At 41.4% G+C, this 16652-nt stretch overlaps 1 protein-coding gene across 2 annotated transcripts; it reads right to left on the bottom strand.

Annotated features, from left to right (window-relative positions):
- Positions 1-15: 15 nt before the first annotated feature.
- thoc5 (THO complex 5) lies at positions 16-16183 on the bottom strand. 2 transcript variants are annotated; one of them, XM_061261770.1, is made up of 20 exons: positions 16038-16182; positions 14547-14670; positions 13839-13982; positions 12549-12662; positions 12125-12222; positions 11857-12003; positions 10824-10938; positions 10069-10201; positions 9591-9668; positions 8862-8905; positions 7887-7986; positions 6447-6555; positions 5784-5885; positions 5530-5626; positions 5129-5240; positions 3905-4008; positions 2983-3070; positions 2781-2896; positions 2474-2664; positions 16-1798 (listed from the first exon to the last, which is right to left on the bottom strand). In XM_061261770.1, the coding sequence occupies exons 2-20, from the start codon at positions 14640-14642 to the stop codon at positions 1735-1737; spliced, it is 2052 nt and encodes a 683-aa protein (XP_061117754.1). In that variant the 5' UTR covers positions 14643-14670; positions 16038-16182; the 3' UTR covers positions 16-1734. The 2 variants fall into 2 exon arrangements, with proteins under 2 accessions (XP_061117754.1, XP_061117753.1); XM_061261769.1 differs by lacking the exon at positions 16-1798 and adding an exon at positions 1882-2215 and having other exon boundaries at positions 16038-16183.
- Positions 16184-16652: the final 469 nt, after the last annotated feature.

Here is a 16652-nt window from a genome sequence, read left to right as displayed (position 1 = left end):
AACACGAGACTAGAGTTTGGAATTTCAGCTTTTATTTCCTGATATTTACACGCAGATTAGTTAAACTACTTGGAACATAACATCCTGCGGAAAGCAGCTATCAGAAGCTGTGGTCATAAAGGGATGGGCATGGTCAGCAACAATGTTCACATAGGCTGCAGCATTTAAACAATGCTCAATTTGTCTTAAGTTACCTAATATGTGCCAAGAAAACATTCCCCACATGTGGAGTTCTATTGACTTCACTATCGAGACATCGTTCCTCCAAGTAGGCATGATGGCCAAAATGGCAAGGTCTGGCTCATGGACTAACCAGACCCTGAAACTAGTAAATTGTAATTTTAAGATGACAATGACCTTTTTTCTGTATAGTGAAAAAAGCCTTTCACACAGCAATAAGATAAGAGATAAGAGACATTGCATGTGATTTTTAACGCATTAATCTTTTTTTTTTTTTTATTGTTTGCATTAACGCATTAAAAGGATGGCAGTGGTTGTTTTTCAAATTTCGTCGAAGCCTCAAATGTTGTCGGGGAAATGAGGCCCTTGTTGCGAATAAACTTTGCTTTTATATGCAAAACATCTTACATCTCATTGAAATAATTACAAAAATAATGCGCATCAAAATATTAATTTGGAGAAAATATCGATACTTTTTGCCACTGTATTATTTATAGCATTACAACAACAAAAAAATCCTGCGGAGAGTAGTCACTGACACATCCACCCCTGCCTCCCGAAGAATGTTTCTGATTTGTCAGACAGGTATTTGGGCTTTTTTTTCCCTTCATTATGGTGAGAATTCCGTGGCCTACCAGACTCTGCAAATACTGAGCTCTCTGAGCTTTCGTAATGTTCCAAACAGTTTGTTTCGGTAAACCTATCGTTTAGCCTATATCTCTGACCTCTTATTTTTTCATATTCATATTCATATTCATAATGGCTTCCGTGACTATCATTAGCAAAACTCTGGGACAACAAAATCAGACTCCAGAGACAATCAAAAATCTAGGGGAAAAAAAGAAAATATATATAACTTTTGAACACCAATTAAACAGTTTTATCAGTAGAGTCCTTCCACCAGGACTGCACAGCAAGGGCTGAATAGTTTCAGGATTTTGTGACAACTTCTGCTCTTAATCATTTGATTTGACTGCAAGTGTAACCTAAAGATTTTACCGTTTTCAAGTATAGGAGTAAATCAGATCTGCAGTTTTTAGTTTTAGTTTATAGAGCGGTCACAAAATTCAAACTAGTAACTGGTTGGTGCAAAAAACCAGCATGCAGACCAACTGGAGTTGTGCACCCCTGCCTAACAGCTATCCAACTGTCCAAGGCAGGCACGCTGGGTCTTTGGGGACTGAGGGGATTCGGATCTGCAATTCCCCATTTCTTTCTGGAAGGCTTAGTTTCAATGACTCAGCGTGCAATGGTGCTGAGACACGTCAGCAGGCTCATCAGCCCTGGTGCAGTGCAGACTATTTATAGGAGCCGCTGTTTGTGTCCTTGGTGCTGTAGAAGCTGGGAGGGAAGGAGACTGCAGCAGTATTTCATAGCTTTGTCATTCAGTTATGAAGCTCTTTTCACAAAAGCCTTCAAAGCTTTCAAACAAACATCATTTATTGTCCATTCTACAGACATAATCCTGCGTAGTTAAAAAAAAGAAAAAAGAAAAGGCCTGAAAACATGTACAGTGTCTAAACAGAGTCATCTCCACTGCCTGGGACGTTATGCTCAGCGGTGACTGAAGAAGCCCTGGGGATGGTTGTACTTGAAGGGCTTCAGGCGATTTGGACCCCTGAAATAAACAAAAGAATCACTGGTGTGAAGCAGCAGGGAGTGAGATTAAGGAATGGAGAAAGTGGAGGCTAGAGACAAGAGACTAGAGACAGGGACTTAAGAGTTCCAGGATTTCAATAAGTGACAATGCAAAATAAAGCAAAGTCCTATTTGTGACCACCAAGCCAGTAAGAATTTAACAATCGCTGTGTGTGTGTGTAAGTTCAGAATCCCCCACACCACTTTTGGAAGAAAAATAAAAAATAAAATGGGTGAGGGGCTGGGACATTTGTCCTGTGAATAAGCACAAAATAATGCCATTATTGTGCACTGATCCAAATTTGTTACCTCTGTAATATCTGGAGCCAAATATTCTCTGATAGGGTGCTTGCTGATCATGAAAACACTGCCTGTGGTGCCTCCTATTGCCCATTGTCTGCAATGGAGTTAACAGTACCAACAGCATTTTAAATCATGGCTTCCGCTGTTTGATATGTGGAGAAAGGTTAAGTGAGTACAGGCAAGTGAATTGCAGAGAATGAGAAATCGGGGGCCCAGACATGCTGACTTGCGTTTCAGATCAATTGTGAATATATCAAGAGATTGTTTGAAAAACAATCCAGGCACATGCTTGCACGAATAGGGAAAGGTATTAATATCAACTCAATTTGCACAACGGCGTGCTGAAACTGACCGTGCAGTGCGAAGACACATCTTTTCACGCGGGAATTCCCGGGGGCCCTCCACACTATCATCCTGACTTTCCGTTTCCAAATACACATCCAGGCACAGACACAGACGCTGCAGCTGATTGGTCAACAGCTGGTAGCCTGGACGGGGGCCTTGCAGTTCTGACTTGAATACATTGACTTCACTCTCCATAGCCTGGAGGGAACACATCGCAATGGTTAATTAAACGGACACTCTAGGACAAAGATATTATAAGTGCAATGCATTAATGAGAATGTTGGCTCATATGTGCTGTGGATTTGGGGTCTCACCCGCAGGTTGTCGTCTGTCCTGCCGCTGCGTTCCCCTTTCCAGTTGAGGGACAGGGCAAAGAGCGGGGTGACCTCAGGGTAGCGGGGGTTCAGCACCATAGCAGCCTGAAGTCGAGCTGTGTGGTAAAGGGGGTGTCATGAAATGTCACGATGGTAACCACAACAATTGCTCACGCATTATTACCAAGAATGAGTCACTCACCCGTGCCTCTCTCAATGACAGCCAAGAAGTACAGGTCTGACTCCTGAGCTAGGCCAGCCAGGGAAACATGCTGTGTGAATGGCAACTCCTGCAAGGACCGAGACGGCAGACAGATTTATGCGTGTACACGTATACATATCTTTACCCAAAATCAGTCCTGGACCATGTTTCCGAGTTCACACCCTGGACAGTACACGTAAGACATGTTTCTTAAAGTCTGATGAAGTAAATGTGGACTTTCATTCTATATTGATTAATAAGAGCGGACAATGTGCTTTACAGAAAACAAATTATTTGTAGGTGTACATCTTTTTCCATCTAACTCAACAATTTATCCATCTAACTCCAGCCAAGTAATCCTGCTTTGTGATATACACCTCTAGTTAGCTAATCGTCAGCACTGCTAATAGCTGCGTAAATATACCTGAGTGTCGAGCTCAACTCGAATCATTAAGCGGATGCGTTGTCACTTGGAGAGATTTAAGTCGCACACTATTAACACCCAAGCAAACTTTTTAGCATGTATCAGGAATGCTCAGACTTCTGAATACAAAATTATTCATTCTTTGTACCAGCATGACTGTAGTTTACCGAGGCGTATAATTACAAGATTCTATTAATTATTAGATAAATTATAAGAACATTGTTGTTTGTTTGCATACTTTAAATTTTTTAATGAAACCTATGAAACCCAGTTGTATTGAAATGCATCGTGAAATTAGTATGTGTTTATGTCTCGGTTAATTTATAAACACAAGTATTTTCAGATTTGACATGCCTAAAACGTGCAAGAATTAATTTGTCTAGATGTTCAAGAGGCACACTGCCTTAAGATGGCACAACTAGAACATCACTGAGACTCAAGTATAGTCCTTTTTCTCCAAGAAGTTCAAAGTTGATGCATGCTCACTGCAGAACGTACCGCATACTCCTGGTGGGTTATTGTGGTCCATCGGGCCAGGCGGGAAACCACCTTTGCAGGGAAAAGGTGCTGGCACTCACAGGACACTGGTACAATGCCGTGCTCTAAGAATGCAGAATGTTTTAAATGTTTTAGTCTCATTAACCAGCATTTGTTGATTACGTTATGATTACCAGAATTTAGCAAAATACCATTCTGGAGTCCTGAGTTACAAGCTGCAAGATCAATCTTATGTGATTGTATTTAACTGGAACGTCTTCATTATCACATTGTATATTGCAGAGTATACAGATTTTCTAGTACTTTCATAATCTATTTTCTAGTAGATTTTCAGAATACATAGAACATGTTAATGAGGGAATGCAAACACTTCATAGACAGCTGGCATATTTTTCCTTCCATCTGCTCAGCAGTATATGATATTCGGTTCTACCCTGCTGATTGGAGAGTTGTGTCCAATCCGTTTCAGGGGCCACGTATGGTATTACATCAAAGATGCATGATTTTTAAAAAGTGATTTACAAAAGCAAATCGCACAAATGGGGTAATGATAACTACTGCTAGATGAAGATCTCAAGTCTCAGGCACCATGCATACAACGCATACTGACTTCCAATCTTGCACATGCATAGATCTGGGAATGACTGTGCAGGGTTTTCAGTACCATGGACAGTGAATGTAGCACACATTTTCTGCCACTTTCCCGCTGATTCGCAGTTTTAAAACATTTGACAAACTATGACGCATACGTACACACTTTTTGGAGAGTGGAACTGGTGACTCCAATTGCTAAGTAGTGAAGTGCACCTAGTGTCCTACAGACCAGTTACACTCAATTCCTTTCACATCATATTAAACTGCACAGCCTTCTAATAATCATATCCCTGGTCAAGGCACTAAGTAGTTTTGGCTTTTCTTTTCTCAGTCTGTAAGTCCGGAATTAAGCATCCAAACTGTCCAAAAAAAATATCACTGGTGACACCATATTACATTCAGGGTTTCATCTTGAGCCATCTGGGTACAGTTACACAGTACCAATGCATAAGGATTGCATACCACTGCAGAGGAACACTATTATGCCACTCAAATTTGCTCACAAGCTCTGCTCATAAGAGCTTGAGCTTGCGCAGTAACTCAATTCCACCACAATTTAAAAGTGGCAGCTATCTTTACTGCTAATGTAAATGGAGGAAATGGGAGACTGGTGTCAGGTTGAGAACTCACCCAGGGAGGAGAATTGCTTGTGCAGGGCTAGGCGTGACTGGAGACGACCTCTTAGCAGCTTCATGGCGGTCTCCATGTGACTGGCACTCAGAGAGCTGCCTCCTGGGACACACTGCAGACACACACATGCATACATGGCACAGTCAGGCACGAACTTAAAGAATTATTTACATTTAAATTCATGTCAACTTAATGGCGTGATTCAACACAAAAAAAGTTTCTGTAAAAAAGTTTTAACTATATGCATTTAAGAAAATAAAACCTGATTGTCTGCACTTATACTCATATTCATCATCTATTCTCAACCCCTCCCTCTCAAACAGCTCAGCACAATTACTCTCATCTTTCAGCCCTGCTTGCAAGAGAAGTGAACATTATGATCTGGTGTCATCCTTCTGTACCTCAGGTCTGTCACTGGGAAACAGCAGTCCTCCCAGGTTCTGCACCCAAATGTAGGGGTGTCCAAGTTCAGTCACATAGTCTCCAAACGTGGTGATTCTGCAAACAAATCACAAGTTCATCCCAGCAGACCTTTACATGCTACACAGGCTGTTCAGTAGAATTCTTAAAAAGCACCGGTTTATGTTCATGCGTCATTGAAAGATTCAAAGTATTTTATGATCCAGTGTTTTAGACCTCTCGGGAGCCTTCTTACCCCACTTTATCAAACTGGTAGCGGTTGGCTGGGTTGGGTGTCTCTGTGCCCTGGTCATTGGCATACAAGCAGTTGAGCAGCATCTCAGGGTTCAACAGCTCCCTGGAAAGGCAAACACCTTCGTGAGAAAATAAGCACACACAACTGCACTTGTGCAGGAGGAAGCCAAAAATTCCTGGATACATTACATACCATACATCCCAGAGGGAACACATCTAACAAAAATAAAGGATACTCAACTTTGCAATATCAGACAGAATACAACATGCACATGTTAGGGATGGGACGGTTGCTGCATACATTACCACAAACACAATGACACAAAAACACAATCCAAATATATTCGGGCATGAGCAAAAGTAAGCCTGCAGTCTTATCTTCATTAGCAGTTTTATTTAGCGTAGTCAGAAGGGGGAGCACCACTCACATCTACTTAACCCCACTCTCAACAACAGCTAACCTAGTGCAGCATGCCAGAGACCACTGAACTCGGGACTGGAGAGTGAATGTCCCACTGACTCTTCACTATACAGAGATAATTTCGGCCTGGATAATCACTGCATGACATTTTCATACCGTCCCACCCCTAGTACATATTAAAGATCATGTTATCACATCCAGAAAACACCTCAGATCAATGCACCTGCACATGCAGTCACTCACCCAGCACTAACGGCCCCGGACAGGTCAGCAGCAGTCGACACCTTGACCTTCACAGTCATGATGTTGAGGTTCATGAGGTAATAGAAGAACATGTGCAGCACACTGCCATCTATTTGCAGAGGAATGGAGTAGCTTCCGTTAATTATGCTCAGTAAATACACATACAGTGCCCTCCATAACGTTTGGGGCAACGAGCCGTCATTTATTCATTTGCCTCTGCGCTCTACTAGTTTCTCCTGACAAATTTTCCTGTTGAACGCGATGGGGGAGAAAAAAAATAAAAAATACAAAATTCCAAACATTATGGTTCCCTGAAGTGGAGGGACTATGTTTAAACAGAGCTGTAATTTCTACATGGTGAAAGCAAAAAGTATATAAATGTCCTTTATTAAAATCTGACAATGGGCACTTAACCACGTATGATTTGTTTTATCACAATTCTCAAATTGTGGAATGGCAAGGCAAAAGATTAAATGATGGGTCTTTGTCCCAAACATTATGGAGGAAACTATACTGGATCATATAGAGATATTTTAAACAATAATATTACTACAGTGCAAATTTTGATTTATTGAGTAAATCAGAGCACTCGTTCAATCATGTTAATGTGACAATTATAATGTAATCATCTGTTCAAATGTTGCTTAATTACAATTTGGATCATTCATCTGAATGGCACAATACACATTTATTCATAGCTTTCTGCCAAAAACAAAACACATTGGAAATGCGAAGAATGGCTTATTTTTGCTTCAGCCGACACATCATATAACTCAGAACTGTATTATGCTGTTAACCACTGAAGGCATGCACACATGCAAAAATATGACATAAGCAATAATTTAAAAATGTATATCTTGGTGGCTACACTGACACATGAATTCGCAAAAATACCAAGGTTTATGGCCAAAATGTACTCGCTCTAGTCCTCTTTGACCTCAGGGCTAAAAAAAGCAGGCAGCAGGATATTCAATTGACCTGAATTGTTTTTAGTTGGCGGAGTCTGTGCTGCAGCACAGGGGGAGGGAGCAGCAGTAGAAAGCAAGTGCACAACCAGCCATGGATAAAGTTACGCCCGCAATGCAGAGCCAAGCCAACTCCACCACTGCCTGACTGCCTGCCTGCCTTCCCGCAAGCCTGCCTGTCAGCAAGTCATTAATGCACCACCTTGACACCAGCAGGGAATAGCTGGGCCAGGGCCTCTGTACTTTGAGAGGGTGACAGCTGAGGGCCATTCAACATTTAATGCTTTTCACCTGGATCAATTGCTACTTAGCTACATAAATAGAAACACCGAAAGATGGATATAAAATATAAAACATCTCCGTATGGTTACTGGTCTCGGACAAACTGGAGACTGCTGTGGCGAGTGATTTGGAATTAAATCAAATAAAACTTGACTCTATAGTTAGCCCTTCATGCCATTCCATGCTGACTTACCTTTACACTTGAGGTCAACACAAAGGGACAAAGGGTGGCGCTTTAACATCTCCCGCCGTTTGTCATCCAGTTGGACACCAAGAGTAGGCCTCCGACGCTTCTGTTGGAGGGGGAAATTGTGAGCTGGAATGACCAGAAGATCTTCAAAACAGTAGAAAAGCACTACATTTTTATACAATATTTTGTGTCACACCATCCATAGAGCATATCATTGTTTTTCCTAGGGTATTGATCTAGTTCAGGGATCGCTGGTTTTCAATCTTCCCTTTACCTGGGAGTGCGGTGTGAAGACGGTCTGGCCAATTGGTAGAACTAATTGTTAAACTAATAACCTGAGAGAAAAGAATATCAGGGCCAGATTTGGAATTGAGGTCCAGATTTGATGATTGCTGGTATAGTGGGTTCTCATCTTATTGGTTTGCTTGCTGAAGGGAAAAGTACTTGGATGGACCACCTAGGAAAACTAAGCTGGAAGTGGTGTGGGTGGGCCAGTAGGGGCCTCTCTCCCCTCTCGTGAAATGAAGCCCAATACCCCAGTGCAGTGATGGGACTGTGACAGGGACACTGTGCTGTAGGAAACTCCCTCTTTCCGATGAGATGCTAAACCGAGGTACTGACATACTGGTCATTAAAAGATCCCATGACACTGTTCGCAAAGAAACAGAATGCAGTCTACAGGCAAAATCAAGTTCCTTACAAGTATACCATGGTATTGCACAGGCAAAACGATATTTTAATAGGAGTTAATCACCCCGATATGATACCCTAATGTTGTACAGATAACCGGCATATTGTTTTCACAAATGTTTTGGTTCACAAAGAACGAGCCTACTTTACCAATTGACTGTAACCCCTGGGGAAGCGAGTTAATCGGTACAAATTCAATGCAGAGCTTTGCAGACACCTTGTGGCAGCCAAGCATACGCCACCCTGTACAGACCGCCTCAATCTGCTCACGGTAGTTGTGCTACTCACGGTGTTCTGCTGCTCCTCTTCTGCATCAGAGTCACTTTCATCATCTGTTAACAGAAAGACTGTATTAACGGGATCAGTGCATTTAAAACCATATCAACAATTTAAGTGTCCATTTAATCGTCCAACATATTTAAATATGACACTGTATACAAGGGGTTGCCAATCCTTGCCTGGATGGCCACATGTTCTGTTGGTGTTCTTCAAAATCATCCAGCAAACCACATAATAGGACCAAGAAAAGGCACTAGATGAGTGAACTGATGTGTTGTGATGTGATGTGTTGTTGCTCACCAACAAAAACCAGCAAAGCCTGCACCTCTGCAGGACCAGGTTAGTCAAGTACCAAAGTACAGCGTCAGTACAGTATGTGTACATCAACTGTGTTCAACTGAATCAACTCCTTAACCTCTGATATGGATGTTAATGGATGATAACTTTTTTCTGAAGCTGAAATGGTAACCTGTGGTCTGAACACACTTTAATGTGCGAGGATGGCTGAAAATCCTTGATATCTAGCCATTCTTCGCCCACGTTTAACTACTCCACAGCCCAGTTTCTAGTCCTTCATGTGAATTAATCTAACAGTTGGTGTACTATTACGTTAAAAGCTTATCTTGGAGGACCCTGTCGGCTAACTGCTGTTGTTGCTACATGCATGAGTATCACAGCATAGCATTTTAGCTACAGTATCTGCAGTAGCTAGCCATACCCCTTAAATCAGTCACTCACCTTGGGAGTCCTCTGGCGGCTTGGACAGGGCTTTGGCCTCATCCACATCTCCATTGATGGACACAGCCAGGTTCTTATCTGAAACATACAACCTTATACTGACAAAAAGGCAAATTGTTTTTTCAATAAAAAACACAACGAAACCACCAAGTGATTTCGGAGCTACCCTCTACCAAAGTCCCAAGTTTAATGTTCAGCATGAAGAGAGTGGCCGATTTGCATCTTCTTTTTACGGAGCAAAAGTTCAAACCAAGCATTTCAAATTTGTCTTTTCCCCAGCATACAAGCTAAATTCAGTGGAGCAGGGGTCGGTCGGTCAGTCGGTTGGTCTGCGACCGCAGTAACTGCGACCACACTTATTGGTTCAGCGACCAAAGACAACACATTTTTTTATGTATTGACAGAGTATCATTAACAGTAACTAATGCCAGGGGCAAATAACTAAAAGAGGTACGAGGATCATTTCAGTACAACATACCACAAGCTTGGCTGTAAGCATTAGCCTGGACCAGCAACACATATAGCGGTGGTGGCAGATGGCGGGCAACCTCATTCTGCTTCTGTGCCTGCTCAAAGGGCATGGACAGATACTCCTGCACAGGGAGCGAGGCCTGTTGAAGGAAGAAACAGGGTTGGATGCACATCACAACAGTGAGAGAGATCACTTGAATGGCTGTACTCAAAAACCAATCAAATTAGCCATGCTGACATTAATTTGGGGAGTCAGAACATGAACTACAAAGTCTAAGATATGAACATTTTATTCGCATTGGCCAAAATACACAACCGTTAGCATTTGCTAATATATTTTGGTGGGAGAGTTGATCCCCGACACTAGCCTAGTCCAGAACTGCGAATGCAGACACATATACATGGTGATCATAAATGTACAAATGTTTAGATTTTTTCCCCTCCATTCTTCCTGGCAGAACAGCTCTAGCCCTTTGGCCTCCTTGCATGTACGGCATGTTTGAGATCTCTCCACAAATTTTTATAATATTCAAGTGTGGGGACTGTGGTGGTCTGTCTTTCCTGGAGGTACTTCATGGTTGATTTTGAGGCATGCTTTGGATCACTGACTAGCTGGAATGCCCAAACTCTATTCAACTTCAATGTCTGGACTGACAAAATGTTTGCACTCCACTGTATTTGCCATTGCCTAAAAAGTAGCAATCATAAAAGGTATCAAAAAGGATGCATGGTTAATAATGGACAATACGCATTTTATTATACCTGCATGATGGCATTGAGGCCTGGCTGCAAGCTGCTCAGATATTCCTTCTTCACCTCAATGCCTTTAAGTATCTTCTCCTTGCTGGCAAGTGACTCCTTATATTTTTCAGCCAGCCTGTGGAGGAGACCGTGGTTGAATGCTTAGACAACACCGTGAATAAGAGGAAAGAATCTTTGACCTGTTGGGGCAGCAGTGAAGTTAGCTGGTTGGGTTCTGTTTCAGGAGGCTATATAAAATGTTAGTATCACTATATCATGGTATGGACCCTCTGTGTTGACTGGATCTAGCCGTGGTCTGGTGTTGATCACCTTAGGGTTGGCCTAATGTCTGTGCCAGTCTCTTGCCTCTTGTCCCTTAGTTATGAGGGACAAGAGGCAAGAGCTGTAGCTGAAGCACCACAACCTGACCCCAGCTTCAGCTAACCTGCTTCTACTGCCCTCTTTGTGCCAAGAACCGGATGTTACCGGATAATCATCAACATTGATCATCTGCATAATTATTGATTTCATTTATTAACTGAATTTATTTATACATTATATATGTAACACTACTGTTAAACTAATTGTTTGCCCAGTGCTGACCAGAAGCAGATTGGCTGCCCCTCTGAGCTTGGTTCAGCTCAAGGTTTCTTCCTGATAATCAGGGAGTTTTTCCTTGCCACTGTCACCCTAGGCTTGCTCTGTGGGGGTCTCAGGTCTGGGTTCTTTGTAAAGCTGCTTTGTGACAATCTTGTGTTGTAAAAAGTACTATTCAAAAACAGAATTGACTTTATCCTGCCTATTCAACATTGCTTATTTTCTATCTGATCAGGGCGGGTTAAGTAACTATGCAAATCAGGTGGCAATATTGATGGAATGACGAGAAAGCAACTTTTTTTCTGGAGGTACTGAAAAAACGAGTGAGCCAAAGGAATGACGAAGGCAAAAAATGTGATTCATCACACAATAAAAGTTCCCAGAACACATTCAAAACCTGTAAAGCATAATAATGGACTTCTTCTGTAGCATGGGGTGCCACACTTTTGCCCCATACCTCTTCCTCTGCTCCAGCTCCCAGTCCAAACGGGCAAGAGTGAGTTGGTGAGGGTCATCCTTGGTGAGCTGAGGACGCGATATGTCTGGGGGGGCCTCTTGGAAGAACTCGTCCTCGCTGACAAGTTCTATCTCCTCATGTTTTGACCTTGAAAAAAGTAGACGGAAAACAAGGAGCAGTGATTTTAGAATGTCACTCAAAAACAGTTCCTTCTGAGACATCTCATACACCCACACAATAAAATCTATATTTTTCTTTCCAGACTCACTTGAACTCCAAACACTTGCTTATCTCCTTTTGAAGGTGCATAACTTCATACAACAGGTTCTGAAGCTGAAGATGGAGTGCATCAACTCGTTGCTTTGCCTAGAATAGAGGGCAGAAACAGCAGTGTGCTATTGATTCAAATAAAACAATTAATACAATATCAATGAAAAACAATCAAAACAACCATTTGTCAGGATCAGCACAGAACACTACAGGGTTTAGAAATCGTACAGCTGCTGACTACACATCACATAGTAAGTACATTGTTTTTACCTGTACCATGGTTTAAATTGTCTCAAATAATTTTTTTTTTTTTTTAAATATTACAAAACATAGATAATATTACACTGATAAAATCCAGAACGGCGAGACTGAGAAATCTCCTGTAACGGAGTCCTGGAGATGGAGTTGGAAACGATGCTGACCTCATGAGTCTGATCACGGCCCTTCTTCAGTCTCATGTGTGCCAGGCGGTTCAGCTTCTTCAGGGTCATAAAATGGATGCAGCTCTGCATGCGTCGCTCTTCTATTTCAATCGACTGCAGAGCAAAGATTATACATGGCAAAATCAGTCTCCTCCCGATAATAACATTTAACCAAATATTTCAGAGAGCCAGGAACTGGGCACTAAATATATGACCCCAATTTCAAACTGATGAAAAAGAAGCCCCAATCAATTCAGTTTTTTCATGAAAATGTCATTAAACATGTAAAATATTTTTTTAAGTACATATCTATATCACTACATTTACTGCACATTTAGTAATCATTTTAGTAATGTCACCCACATTGGCTTTATATAATAAAAAGTGGTTGAGGTACATGACTGGGAGCCGCAAGGTCGGTGGTTCGATCCCTGTGTAGTCACAATAAGATTTGCACAGCTGTTGGGCCCTTGAGCAAGGCCCTTAACCCTGCATTGCTCCAGGGGAGGACTGGCCGCTGCTTAGTCTAATCAACAGTATGTCGCTCTGGATAAGACAATCTGCTAAATGCCATTAATGTAATAAGACATGTAACCTGTGTGTCAATATATAATGTTATTAAGATAAAATTGCATACATCCTTGTTTTGAATGTGATACGACACTGTTCTCTGATATGCATTTGAACTCATTCAGGGGAGTTAATGATACTATTCGCATGCTCTGCATTTGCTGCTGCTAAACTATTCTACAGCCAGAGCCAAAGATGTCCTCTACTTCTTCCTAGAGCCCAGAATTGTTCAATTTCAACTTCCTTCCCCCCCCCCCACACTACTGTGCCATGTGCTGCAATACCAAATTTATAACTTTACAGTCAATGTTTATAATTTAAATATTTAAAATATACCCGCTGACGTATTAAGCACATGTATACAATAATCTAAATTTGGCACATAATTTTACCTGACAAAGAAATCTATGGGTATGTATCACTTGATATATTGTCCGCACTGAAATCTGTATTCTTATACAGATTCCGTTATCAAGTTGCATTGGCGGAATGTGTTGCTTTTGACTAGGGTCATATATGAATGTCACCGTGTTCACAGAGAAGGGGGAGGGATAAACAGTGTTGTGGTTTGAAGGTGTTTGTTGCAGCAATTCCCCTCTTGACAGTTAGAAGTCTGAAATGACCGATGGTACCTTGGAGATATCAAAAGAAGAATATGTCTGGGGTTTGTCGCTTGACGGTTAACCCCGCAGGTACTTGTTCATTGCAAAGCTTGCTTACATTGTCTCTGGAGCCATTGGTCTTCAGTTCCTGTATTTCAGCCATAAGTTTGGCCAGTGCTTCACAGGTATCCTTGTACTGATCATAATCCTGGGCAGGGTCTCTTCCCTCCAATTCCACATCCTCGTTGTACACCCTGGCATCCTATAAAATGAAGCAAGTCCCCAATTTATTAGCCTCCCTTTTCTACAGCCTTGCTCCAGATATCCAAAGGGATATCCAAAGAAATCACTTGATCTCATTTTCCAGAAATATTCTGCTAACTTCCAATGGAGAAAGCATATTAGATATTCAGCATTTAGGGCGAATGAAACGCATACGAAATCCAGAGCACAAAAACTGATGAGGTAATGTTGGTGCATTCTAAGTGAAATTAATGTCTTATTTACTAAGGGACCAGCTAATTATGCAATCAGCATATGGGTCCACCAAATACTCACTATTTAAATCTGAAGCAGCGCATGGGTTACGTGCCCATGTATGCTGCAAGAACATGCTAAGCCAATAGCTGCATCACCTTATTTTGTATGTGGAATAGCAACATTGTTATTGACAAGAGGATGACACATCATGGGCAGCAGGTTGAGAACCACTTGGATGGAGGAATCCAAAGCTGGCACTGCAGAATTTGGGTTTTGAGTTTCAGAAATAAGTTTTAAAAAATAACTTTAAAAATTCACACTTTCACTAGAGCACCATGCTATTTACCTGGTCTCCTTCCGCTCTGCAACGTTTATTCTCCGGTGTGCCTCCCTCATTGCGAATCACTTTGGGCTTGCGTTTCTTCAGAGCGTCGGACGACATGGCAAACTGGTCAAGTTTATGCACAAACCTGCAAAGAGAACCGAGACATTTGCTTGCCTCGAATAGCAACATCTTCGCTACCAAGCTAATCGCGATTTAAATGAAAATGTTCATAACATAACACCACAGGTAACTAGCTAGCTACATTTTATTTAGCCAGCCAATATACCTATACACAGCTAGTTAACCTAATTAATTAACCTAGCTGGACGAACGTGGACTAATTTTGTTCCGAACAGAACACAGGGAAGTGCTCGCTTCCACCAGAAGTTAACGTAGGAAAGTGAAGTTCTCCCCGGTGTCGATTGGGTCAGCAAATAGAAATTGTGCAGTTATACACATATCTTGGTGTCTACCTGGACAATAAATTTAACTCGAAAAATAACACTGATGTTTTATTCAAGAAGGTACAGACAGGATTATTCTTCCTGAGGAAGCTAAGATCCTTTGATATTAGTTGGAAACTTTTGCTCGTCTTCCATCAGGGGATCTGATAAACTTTATACGGAGTTTTTAAATTACCTGAGAAGTTCATTCAGTGAGCGACTGGTGATACCTCGCTGTTTAAGAAGGTCATTTGTTAGAGCATTTTTTTCCTAATGAACACTTCTAATTGATTCACGGCAGCTTGCAGCTGTTAGTCATGAGAGATAAGCCTTTTTACGGTTACAATGACTTTCCCCATGGGGGATGAATAAAGTTATCAGTACCTGAAGCACAGCTACTACAGTTTTGCACTCTGTTATGCTGGCAAATCTCTATTAAATCGTTATCTTGTTCATCTTAACATTAATAACCGTCATTATATAAAACGATATAAGCTCGCCCGGTTAGTGGGCTCTCGTTAGCAACAGCTTCCCTATGTTAAACTACAGACATCATTCCAACATAAGATACATGAACATTAAAGGCCAAGTTAGTAATTGTATTTGCTAATAATGCTAATGACTGAATACAATAAGCAAAAGGACGAAGCCATACAATAGTATTGACTTATTTTGATTATTAAAATAACGTTGACTTATCCTCAAAAATCTCATAGGAAAAAAGACTGCACAGCTCATCATAGCCAGCTTGTTAGCCAAGCGACCAACACAGATAACAAATTACTAACGTTAGTGAGTAGTAGAATTAAGGCTAATAAACATAATGTTATAAGATAGTTAGCTATCTAAATGCAGGACTAATGTTAACGTTACTTTAACGATAAGGGACACGAGCGTGCAACTTAGGTTAGCTTCCGTTAGCGAACCGTGTTGCAGCATTCACACACAAAAATAACCTTAATAAGGAATTAAGACTCTTAAAAATAGAAATAAAAATGATAAAAACAAACTTCGCAAATTAGCGAACTTATATGCTGGTCTTTTTGCGCGTGTGTCTGTGCTATCTTACCTGAGCGATCGAATGTGCGACTGTGAAGATAGCTACCAAAACTACCCACAAAAAGGAAACAACTTCCGGTTCGTCGTCTTCGTCTTCTTCTTCTTCTTCTTCTTGGGTGGATGGCAAACAATGAAAACTAGTATGTGTGCATTGCCGCCACCTATTGAATGTTTTAAGTTATCGCGATTTACTTTATATGTACATCTATATACAGTATATATAAAAAATACCATTCCGAAACTCCCAGCAAACACCCAAATCGCCTCGCTTGTATCCCTCACATCAGAAATACCCAAAATCTCTCTTGCTGCGTGCCCCACCATCTTGATTCTCTGCGACGTGGGGTATGTCCCAATAGCTGGAAAGTGTATACTCTTTTACTATACCACCCACCTCCACTCCGTGCCCCAGAAACAGTTATTTGTGGACTCCCTCCTTCCACTGTCCCATTTTCAAAGTGTATGAAGTCTTTTCACATTTCTGGGCGACTTCATCATGCTCAGGCCTTTTCAGACTATGAAAACCCAACACACAAAATCTACCACTGTTCAGATCCAGAAAGCGGAGATGTCAGCGAATTTGAATTCCCCCCAATTATGCAAAATATTTACCCTAATTCGTGTC

Source organism: Conger conger, chromosome 11 (genome assembly GCF_963514075.1).
Source record: "Conger conger chromosome 11, fConCon1.1, whole genome shotgun sequence".
Taxonomy (NCBI): domain Eukaryota; kingdom Metazoa; phylum Chordata; class Actinopteri; order Anguilliformes; family Congridae; genus Conger; species Conger conger.
Note: the sequence above shows the minus strand (reverse complement) of the source record. Positions and strands in the feature narration are given on the sequence as shown.

What these genes read in the sequence shown, in the direction of transcription:
- thoc5 (XM_061261769.1), bottom strand. Translation starts at nt 14,642, where the DNA reads ATGTCGTCCGACGCTCTGAAGAAACGCAAGCCCAAAGTGATTCGCAAT. An exon ending in TGTTGACCTCAAGTGTAAAG is followed by an intron (nt 6,556 to 7,886) that starts GTAAGTCAGCAT and finishes CTCTGCAAATAG; the next exon opens with ATGGCAGTGTGCTGCACATG. An exon ending in TCCGGGGCCGTTAGTGCTGG is followed by an intron (nt 5,886 to 6,446) that starts GTGAGTGACTGC and finishes TTGCCTTTCCAG; the next exon opens with GGAGCTGTTGAACCCTGAGA.